The following is a 10,809-nucleotide window of genomic DNA, read 5'->3' on the forward strand; positions in this document are numbered from 1 at the left end:
TCCTCCGCATAACAAGAAAATTATGCAAAAATATTTAAAGCTCAGTGAGTTATCATCATTAATCAATTTACTTTACAACATTAATTCAGTCTTCAAATTATTAAGCAATATTCAAACATTAGTTTCGAAGATAACTATTTACAGCAGCGTTTTGAACTATACATTGAATGTTTGACTATATGTTTAAAGTGTGGTTATCAATATAACCAACAGTTCTTCTAATCAGCATTGTTTTAAGGCGTGTTTAGATTATAATTTAAACGTTAAATGTCGCGACAGGAAGGTAACTTAAGCCTAAATACAAGTAAGATGCAACATTTGAAACTATGACCATGCCCTGATAAATCAATGAAGCAACGTTAAAAGACTTCAAAGATTTATCTGTCTTATCTGTAAAAGCGAATTATTCATTTTTCTGAATTCTAATTGGTTCTTAATCCTCTCAGGTAAATTTTGAAAAGCTTAATTATTGGGATATCACCGGCAAGTACAACTTAGGACTTAAACATTTTATATCTTTGCACGTAACTAAAAAATTGAGTTCAATTCAAGCTTAGGTAATAACTCACCTTAGTCTTACTATATAGTATTGTGTGATTTATTTCCAAACGGTTTATGGCATTTTTTACTCATTGGAATTCCTCAGGAGATAGAGCGGCTGCGGATCGCATGCAAACATTTTCGTAATTCTGTTTATACTTTTTACCGGTGATGATATTGGTTTCGTTTGTTGGCAACTCACTGGTCTTAATTGTAGTGTTTCATAAAAAGAAAAGAGATTGGCGTCAACGCAATTATACATTGCTTCTTTGGCAATCGCTGATTTGCTTGTCACCTGTTAAACCATATTGAATGAGTATCTCTTGAACTATGAATTTGTAGATCGGATATATTCGACACTCGTTTGTAAACTCCGAACAGCTCTTGCTTAGTCAAGTCGTTCCGCTTCCGTTTGGCAGCTTGTCGTCATTTCCAATTAGAGGGCTTTTATTCCAAACAAATGTCATTTATTCTGCTCCTATGGGACGGCAAAATTATCTGTTATTGCAGTTTGGACAGGGAGTCTTTTAATATGATTTTGCATGACCGGCGGTACTTACTCAAAAACCGTCCATCTCACAACAGAAATCACATGATTTAGTTGCGTTCTGTATGAAGAGCTTGAGCTTGCTACATTTGGTTTTTATTTACAAAAAACCTACCATGTAGTTTTACTTTTCATACCATACACATGGATTCTTAGTTGTACAGTGTTGACAATCGTCTTGTTGGTAAAAAATACCACGAGATCATCAAAGAATATTGTGACAAGCTCAGTCAAGGTCATGTTAATAGTTCTGAATATAGTTTTCTTGATTACTCAAGGTCCGTGTCATGTTTACATATTACTAGATGAGATAAATTACTTTGGTAATCCAGATGATAAAGATAATAAAGATGAATAATACAAAGTCGGCCACAAATTTCATGCTCGATGCCAACAGTTCTTTAAATTTGTATATTTTCTAAGCGGATCAAAGTTTTGAAACGATTTGAACTTCTGGATACAAGAACGAAGGAAAATTATCGCAATAAAAGACTCAGCATTCACCGGAAAAAAGGTCAGTCAAAATACTGAGGTAGTGATTTTATTTTCATAAATTAAGAAAACAGTTGCAAACTGACTGAAAATATTATGCAGTTGCAGTCTGCACATAGATAGATATAGACGTCAATGCACTTGAAATTATATTTATATCACAAAATTATAACAAAGTAGTTTGTTGTTTTAGTCAGCAAAGATGTTAAACGGTTTATTATATTAATATTATATTACACATTTTTGTTAATATTTAAACTACATATACAAATGTAGTATATTTCGAAACCAGTAAGGTAAATGTATCAATGCAATTGACTTCACTCTTGTATGCTTTGGAAACCTTTCATAATTTACTTATTGTAATATATAAAGTTAAACCTTAAGTTGCTAAATATCTAAATTGACTTGTCAATCGTTGCGTTCATTGGACACCACCCTTCCTAGTTGTTCTTGTTTTTTCACATTTTAATGTATACAAATCAAGGGAAATTTTAAAATATGTAATAACTCAAAAGTAAACAAAGCAAACCAGATCAGAGGCGCAGATTTGCTGGTTGACTTTAGTCTGCCCTGCCTTCCTTGTGGCTGAGGGATTGCCAGCAGAATTGCAGCAACCGTTTATCCCAACGTGACCATAAGAGGCGACTAAATGGGTTCGAAGGACTGGAGTCTATGCAGTTCTAAGCTCTAGCAATCATTTTGACATCTAGTGGTACCTTACTTTTGTAACAGCCGAGGCTAGCCAAATCGTCTTTCCTGTTGTTTTTTGCGCCAAAATTGTGCTAGTGTGCCAGAAAAAAAATAAAACAAATAAGTCTGCTCTTGTCACATATGTAAAATATGTTGCCACGAGCAGGCTAAATGTAAAGTGAGGTCAATGTACAAGGGACATGACGTGCTTTGGTTGCACGCTTGGTCCAAGCAAGAAAATTTGTTGCGAAATTGACAAAATGAACATTTAAACGTACAGCTGCGAATAAATAAGCATATATATCGCCCTGGAAAATCAGTTGTCAAATCTCAAAATATACATAACCTGTTCATATGTTCAATTACTTCTTCATATCAGAAGCTAGGAAGCTGAGACCTCAAAATAACAAGAATAAACATCAACAAGGCATAGGCAACGTTCACAGGACGCCGCTCCCGGACACACACAAGCAGGACACCCAGAAGGCACCAAGCAAGCACCCGGAGTGGACACAAGGGCGAGACATGTAATGTAAAATAATATAAACAAAAACAGGCCCATAAGGGAATTAAAGGGAAAAGGGCTGTACGGGTGAAAAGGTGGGGAGGGGGGGGGGGGGGTTAAAATGGAAGGGGGAGAGAAAATACCTACCGTCAACGACAATCTTACGAGACAGACATCACAAAACATGTGAACATCCAAAAACAAGTAACATTACAGACAAGCAAAACACGTGAAGGAACACAATGGGGTGTGCCATATACATTGCTTTAAAGAATATGCATATTAAAGAATTATTTCAAAACAGCATACAAATCCACTAACATGAAGAAAATACGTGTGTAACCACTACACGTCCTGCCCTTTGAAGTAGAGATAAAATGTTTTGCTTTTGCTTAAGTCATATACATGTATGTTAAAGTTCTCAAGTAAGGCCAAAAAAAAAATTGCTTGTTTCCACTACCAGCTCTGAAAAAAATAGGGTCGGTAGGTAGGAATTTTTTTTTTTTTTTTTTTTGTGAAACTTGACTTCATGAATATGTAAGTAAAGAAATGATATAATAAATGACACTTAGAAGTTTAGACTGCAGTAAAATGCTAGAGTGTTTGGTATTTAGCTGTTTAGTGTCAAGATACTGTGGCATGCTGTTGAAAAAAAAATACTTTTCAATATAAAATTTATTACATACATATATATATGTTTATTTTTGCACTTATATTGTTCCTGAATAAACATTTAATAATTGTGCATGTTATGATTTTTTTCGTCCAACCACTGTCCCTCAATTTTTATAATAAAAAAACAGTCACTACTCTTTTCCATAAGGTCTCTTTGTCACAGACACTTTTCCACTATTTTTACAATTGGCACAAATGGGAAGGACTGTTCTATAACGTTTTTTCAGTTCTGTATCAACAGATGCATCACTATCTCCACAGTATGCGCACACATTAAACCTTGCAAACTCACTGCTATAGTATGGAAACTCCACTTGACTACCACAATTAACAGCAGTCTTAATATAAACATTTTTCAGCAGTTCATGTCCAGAAAGAGGAGATCCACATGTGTAATCATTTTCAGAAATAGCTGTTATCAGAACTAAATTTTGACGACTAGACAATTTGGTTTTACAATAATAAACTCTAGGTTTTTCACACTCCACACAATTAACTATCCTCGTGCTGTCTGGGCTGTAAGTGGAAATGGTGCTTCAGATTCAGTCACATCAGACACACTCTGTTCAACATCCTGTGAAAATATAGACAGATTCTAATATAAAATTGGGTTGAATACACTTGACAGATGTATATTAAACAATGTATATAAACTTTGTTTTAAAGTATTATATATTTAGTATTTAAAATGACACTATAAAATGAAAATGGAAAATATTACTATAAAGGCAGCTTCCTTGAAAGTAAAACTGTCAAAATGCTTTACCTAAAAACTGTTCATTAACTTTAATTTAAAAGTCTAAAACATTATTTAAACTTGGGCATAAAGAGACCTATATGCCAAGAATGCAAACAAAATATGAAAGAAGTGTTGTCCTTTTTTTTTATCTTGATTATTAAATTACAACATATTCATATACAAACCATGTTAATATCATCTTGATTGGTCACATTGTCACTTGTGTCACCAGTTTCGTTCAAAGCCCGTTTCTTAGCAGTTCTTGGTTTCGTCACCTTTTTACGCTCTGACTCTTTAAAGGTTGGGCGGTCAGACTCGTCAGTTACTTTGCCCTTGCTGTCTTTGTATGATCTGTAATGCTCCTTGTCATCTAAGAGAACTGGATCTGGAAGCCAGTCTAGATGAACATTTTCGGAAAGTTGTGATTTTCTACAGCAACTCTCATCATCACATTTCTTAATTTGAAAGCTATAGTGGCGTTCTCGGCAGTGATTTTCCATCCACTTTGTAAGTGACAAGACCTTTTTTGTTACATTTTTCACTAGTTTCCCTAGATTTAGTTCGGGAAATAGTTCTCTCAAATGCCTCTTACATAAATCAATGTCCTCTTCAGTGACTGGGTCTAACACTTGGACACCTTCCCCTTTTAATTTCAATTTTGAAAATCTGTTACGAACAATACTTTGAACAGACTCTACTGCTTCAATGTAAGCCTGTTTTACCTCTGGAGATGATTTTTCACGAATTTCTTTCATATTTCCATATTTCTTTAAATGCTTTTCAATTTCATCATTGCATTGTTGTCTTTCTAAGGAACAATTCTGTAGTCCAATGTTTAATAATGACATAATGCGCTCGGCTGGATTTCTCCAGCTATGTCCAGGTGCACACCTGCACATTACAAGCATATCAACATTCAATTCCTTGAATAAACATACTGCAGAACACTGCACACTTGCTAATGTGTTCCTATGGTCAGTTCCTCCATCTGTGTAAAGTATTAGAATGTTGATGTTTGGCTGATGTTTAACAATCTTCACCAGAGTAGCGGCATGTCTAAATGGATTTGAAGACTGAAATACAGAGTCATTTACGGTAACATGTACTTTTCCTCTAACAAACGAATGCTCGCTTGAGTCTGGTATTTCACACTGCAGTGATACTGATGGAGTTAGAGATGACTTGGTTATATCATGATCTCCGGCCACAAGAGTTGATGATGTTGGTACTATAGTCTGTTTCCCCCTTACTCCTGTACTAACAGCAAATCCAGGTTCACCAATGGGTACTTTTGCCTTATCATCACATGCAAACATAGCAACATTACACTGTGTTTTCATTTCAACAGCAAATTCTTTTAAATACTTCAGAAGAGCATTGCAGTAATGCTCATCTGGATGGCTAAGGCGCAGCTGTCTCCTCTGAATTTTATACTGAACCTGTAAGCGGCTGGTGAAGTTCCACGATGTCTTGGCATATTGATTCCTTGGAGAAAATTGAAGTCTTACAAGAGTTTTGGAAGGTATAGGGGTGTTCTCTGGACAGCGTTCTTTTGCTTGTTGTATCATGTCCTCAAGTGACAACCATTCAGAGAGATGAGCCTCACCATGTCTTCTGTCATCAACAGCAGTTTTGTTTTCAATAATGTTCTGCAACTGTTCAAAAAACACATCAAAAGTGTGTGAGGGTCTACCAACATTCAGAGTACGCAGATCAGCCACAAGACCTTTATGACCAAGAAAAATAAGTCGCAAGCGTTCTTGCATATCTGGATGGGTAGCCTTTGAGGCATCCAAGGCCAATTCTTTGTAAATAAATTCTGTGACTGAAGGCAATACACCAACAATATTGTTTTAGCTTTCTTTAAAAGCCCTTTTCTGTGCACGTGTGTGGTACTCTTTGAATTCATCCTTATGTTGCATGACAAATCTAGCCCCTTGAGTAAGAATTTGGGGTATTGTACGATTTTCAAGAACACGAACTATACATGAAGTTGCTACTATGCCTCCACCTGGACTAAATCGGTAGATATCTATAGGTACGGACAACTGAAGCTCTTCAAAATACCTTGCTCTCTGATTGTTAGTTTTGAAAAGCTCTTCCAAATGCTCATTTTCATCAAAAAAGATATGTTCACCAATGTCTAATGAAGAGACTTTAGTATTTAGGATGGAATACTTATGTTTCACACCAAGAATACATTTTGTTTTATGTTCAACTGTTGCATGCTCGCCAACAGTTTTAACAGGATGGTCAAGACTGTGATTCTTTTGAATTTGCTCACATTTCTTTTTCAAGTACTCACAATAAGAACTGAAACAGTCTGCTAAAGATTTTATCTCTGTGTATGCAGTACACCATGCAGGACTACTCCTCATAAATGGCTTTAACAACAAACTGTACAAGGCCTGACAATGACTTTGCAGTTCAGTTTCACTTAGTTTATGAGCTTTAACTTTCTTTTTTTTAATGTTGTTTAGGTTCTGAAACTCTGGAGAGTTGAAAAGTGAAGGTATGGGTTTCATATACTGTACTCTGGAAGACTCTTTAAAGGTTTCATGGTGGTTTGTCACATACCAAAGAGCATTACATAAAACCTGAAAAACAGACAGAATTATTATTTAATAGCTGTGTATTTAATGTATAATCATGTTTTTGTATATTCAAATATCATTCAAACAATCAAGTCTTAAAATATAAATGGTTAAAGTTCTTAAATAAACACAAATGCAAACACTGATGCCATAGTTACCAAAATATTTCTACTCTCAGTCTCTTTTAAGAAAAATATTCTATATTTATATTTTATATAATGAAATCGTGACAACTTATTTCCTGATTTTTATGTCAGATATATAGAGAAATTACAATAAAATTAAAAAAATGACACTACTTTATAGACTTTAAATCAGTTTAATACGACCGAAAGTGTTAGAAATTTACCATAGAAATACAAATTAAAACAACATTCAGAAGGACAAAGGTTTTAGAAGCAAAATAAGCACCAGAAAAGATACCATACACCAAGGCAATATAGTAAACAAAGACTGTGAGTTTTGACATAATTATTCTTTGTTACATTGAAGAAGTATTAAAATAAAAAAGCTACATAAACTACAGCTACAAGGATGATATCTTACCTCATGAAAATAAGCTATGGAATAAAAATACACATCTATAAAAAATACTATTTGATGGATAGCCATCTGTTTCTATTTTATATATCTTTTTTGTAATTCTATAGTATGCGGTTCTCCATTTTTTTTATAAATTTAATACCTGAATGTGTTAATATTTAATACCAATACATGTAGCTTTAAAATTTGATTCCCCGCCACCTGACCCAATGAAAAACAAAACTTGATTAAAACCTCTAAAGTATTACAGTTTAATTTACATTCACATTAATTTATATTAAGAGATAATACTTTGTTTTTTTATGTAAAAGAAAATGCCGTGAAAATCTAAATGAATTTGTATAGATAACTGCTTAACACTCACCTGTACCAAATACTGCCCTTCTTCTTTACTGCCCTTTGGGAAATCAAGGTGCTTCATCACAAACAAGTCTACCAGTTTGTTGTACAAAACATCTTTTACATTCACAGTGCCAGATTTTACCCCAGAACTGAAATGTGAAAAATAACTTTCATTTAAAACGTGAATTCTGCTTAAGCCAGTGCTAGGGGCTTGGAGGGTGGCTTACACATTCCAGTGCCATCCATGAACAGACTGGCTCAATCAAACCCAAATACTCGGATTAAAGTCTTGATAATCATATTGTTTAAATATTTTATAGTCTGCTAGCCTAAATTGTCATTTTAAACAACTGTCTATTTTGATCTATTAAAATATAAATATTTTATTATATTTATATTCCTTTTTATAAAATGTTTTTTTTTAATTTTATAAGTCAAATATATAAATCATTTCAATGATTGTCAAATATTAAATTATTTCAACGATTTTGCATTGTCAGATCAAATGCAAAATTAAAAAAGTAAAATTTGCATTCAGATTTATAAAATCAACACTGTTTAATACCAGTAGCATATAAATTTAATAGAAATTAAAAATATTTTAAAATATAAATGTAATTTTTTATTCATTTATAAACCTTGTAGATTTTTTGTCAGGAAACACTCTCCCTTTTTCCATCAGCAGTTCAAATGCATTTGCTGCCTTGTGTGTTGCTGCTTCTGCTGCGATGGCAACACTTTCTAGGAGAGTTGGCTCTTCTTTGCATCTGAGAAAAAGAGATCTTAATCCAAACTGCACAATGTCAGTAACACACAAAGAACTGTCGACCTCCGGTAAATCTTTGAAATCTGTACACGAAGGGGATGTTGAACCGACTACCGACAAACTTAAATTGTCTATTTTATTTTTTAAATCGGCACTGTTGACTGATCCATGTAATTCAAAGAAAATATCAGATATCAAGGCATTGTTCGGAAATGCACATATCTTTTTAACCCCTGCGAATTGTTTACATTTTGCAATTGTAACGTTCAAAATACTCGTAGCCATGTTTCATATCGATAAACGCTTTAGTCTACTGGTAAAGCGTCTCGCCGATAGTTATATTAAAGCGCGCAAAGATAGTTAATAAGAGGAAAGGAATTTTAATACTCGTAAAGAGAAAATGACTATCGTCGAATTTTTTTTTTTGTCCAAAAAAAAATGTAGGGTCGGCGGCAACAAAATAGGGTCGGTCGGGGTAGTGGAAACAAGTAACTTTTTTTTTTGCCTAACTCAAGTAAGAGAATGCCTGTTATGTATTACTTTTAAATGTACACTTATAGGAAACAAATGTTGATGTTGAAAAAAGTATGTACAGAAGAGGCGCTTTTCTTTGGCTTTAAAAATACATATCTGTAAGTTGTTTGTTGCAAGCTTGAGCTTTGATGTTTAAGTATTGTAAACGCTTATATAAAAGAAAAATGAAACGTCCGCACACTTATGTTCTTACACGAATATAAGTCTACTACTGGTTTCACCGGAGGGGTCTAAAGGTATAAAAAAACCCTCCGTCTGTACGTTCGTTCACGTTATCCCATCAAAAGTACTGAAACTTATTGTTCTGAAACTTGAAATATGGGTAGATGGCATTCTGAAGATTATGAACATTTTTTCCTTCCTCCTTCTTGCTATGTTCAACATATTTGTTGCTAAGGCAAAGAATAAACTTAAAAATTATCACTTATATCATGTATGACAATGTTGGTTGTGAAGGCTAGCAACTTTATTTTTAGAGTAATCTCCACCTGGTTCAAGATTTAATGTTGCTTTTGAAAACGTTATATTCTGGTTACAACATGGATGTGCTTAAAAGATTTACCCCTGTCTGCCAGTTCGTCCCTAAAAACTGTTTTTTCCTGAGATAACTTTGAAAGAACTTGGAACCTTTCCGACAAATTTACTTTAAAAAGAGAAAAGTTGAAACACTAAAAAATGAAATCTTTTTTGTTATTTATTGTTTAAACATAAGGGAAACACATAACTATGATACAGACAAACGAAAAACTCAAAAGATTTTAAGTTCATTCATGTTTTCCACAAGGTCATAATTGAATGGTCGGTGGCCCTGGGAATGCTGCTATGGTTCAACGTGTTTAAGACTTGTTATTGCTTGCAAAACTTTAATGATTGCTCGTTCTTTTTTTTTGATTAGTATTTTGAAGTGACCATTGTCATTGTTGTTTTGTTGTTAGATTGTTGTTTTACATATTTTGGATACTGTTAGTTGTGTTATGTTAGGTCGTTGTTGCTTATGTTGTTGCTGTTTTTGATTTTTATACACACACATAAATCGATTCGGCCAATAAGCACCTGGTCGTCCATCTGTTTAAATAGTATATATACTCTATCTGAGCTAACATTTGAATACCTTTGTGGCTACAGTAACAAAAGGTTATTATAATGTCTATTTTTTGTTTAACCATCCATGATTAGGTTCAATCAAATAGAGCTGGCAAACATTTACAATTTTGCGGTGTTGACAATTGTCAGTTATAAATTTTGTGTACAGTTCCTTGTGTATTGCGAATACTGTTATTATTGTTGTTGCTTTAACAACCCTTTCGCGTATTAAAAAGCTGGACTTTTTCCAACATCTTACATCATTATTTTTTTTTTATTAATGCTATCATGTTTTTCATATCGTATAATCATAACACTGTACATGAAATTTATTGGTCACATGCCTGTTCTGTTTTTAACTTGTGAAATCAAGAAAAAGTTCGATCCTTCAGAGGCATTCATCACAAAAAATAGTATGAAAAATAGCGGACTCGGTCTGATTGTGTCCTTAAATCAAGGATAATGATGAAGTGCAACACCCCTTCACGGGGCTAGAACCTTGAACGGTACTAAATTAACCATTTTTAGGTTGAATTATCTTATATTAACACTTTTAGTATTCGGTGCAGTATGGTCTGTTATGTGCCAATATGTAGTAAAACCAAAAAAAAGAAACGAATCACCAAAAGAAGAAATGAAGGGTTTGACAATATTTACAATTTTTTATTGATACATATTTAAGGTAGACCATGGGTAATGGGCACCATAAGGAACTGTAAAAAATTGACAACATAGGACAGTTTATATGTCTCCAAG

At 33.7% G+C, this 10,809-nt stretch overlaps 2 protein-coding genes across 2 annotated transcripts; both read right to left on the minus strand.

The window, feature by feature from the left end:
• Window positions 1-3,267: 3,267 nt before the first annotated feature.
• LOC132714041 (uncharacterized) lies at window positions 3,268-5,974 on the minus strand. The gene is made up of 2 exons (XM_060696773.1): window positions 4,377-5,974; window positions 3,268-4,026 (listed from the first exon to the last, which is right to left on the minus strand). Exons 1-2 carry the CDS (start codon window positions 5,955-5,957, stop codon window positions 3,949-3,951), a joined length of 1,659 nt encoding a protein of 552 aa, XP_060552756.1. The 5' UTR covers window positions 5,958-5,974; the 3' UTR covers window positions 3,268-3,948.
• Window positions 5,975-6,667: 693 nt separating this feature from the next.
• LOC132714042 (uncharacterized) lies at window positions 6,668-8,851 on the minus strand. Its single transcript, XM_060696774.1, has 4 exons — window positions 8,309-8,851; window positions 7,693-7,819; window positions 7,332-7,345; window positions 6,668-6,788 (listed from the first exon to the last, which is right to left on the minus strand). Exons 1-4 carry the CDS (start codon window positions 8,719-8,721, stop codon window positions 6,761-6,763), a joined length of 582 nt encoding a protein of 193 aa, XP_060552757.1. The 5' UTR covers window positions 8,722-8,851; the 3' UTR covers window positions 6,668-6,760.
• Window positions 8,852-10,809: the final 1,958 nt, after the last annotated feature.

This window comes from Ruditapes philippinarum, unplaced genomic scaffold (genome assembly GCF_026571515.1).
Source record: "Ruditapes philippinarum isolate M1 unplaced genomic scaffold, ASM2657151v2 ctg22347_1_1_1_1, whole genome shotgun sequence".
Taxonomy (NCBI): Eukaryota; Metazoa; Mollusca; class Bivalvia; order Venerida; family Veneridae; genus Ruditapes; species Ruditapes philippinarum.

Coding starts and splice junctions, on each gene's coding strand:
- LOC132714041 (XM_060696773.1), bottom strand. CDS start 5,957: ATGCAAGAACGCTTGCGACTTATTTTTCTTGGTCATAAAGGTCTTGTG. Junction 4,027..4,376: donor ATCAAGATGATATTAACATG/GTTTGTATATGA, acceptor ATATTTTCACAG/GATGTTGAACAGAGTGTGTC.
- LOC132714042 (XM_060696774.1), bottom strand. CDS start 8,721: ATGGCTACGAGTATTTTGAACGTTACAATTGCAAAATGTAAACAATTC. Junction 7,820..8,308: donor CCTGACAAAAAATCTACAAG/GTTTATAAATGA, acceptor TTCACATTTCAG/TTCTGGGGTAAAATCTGGCA.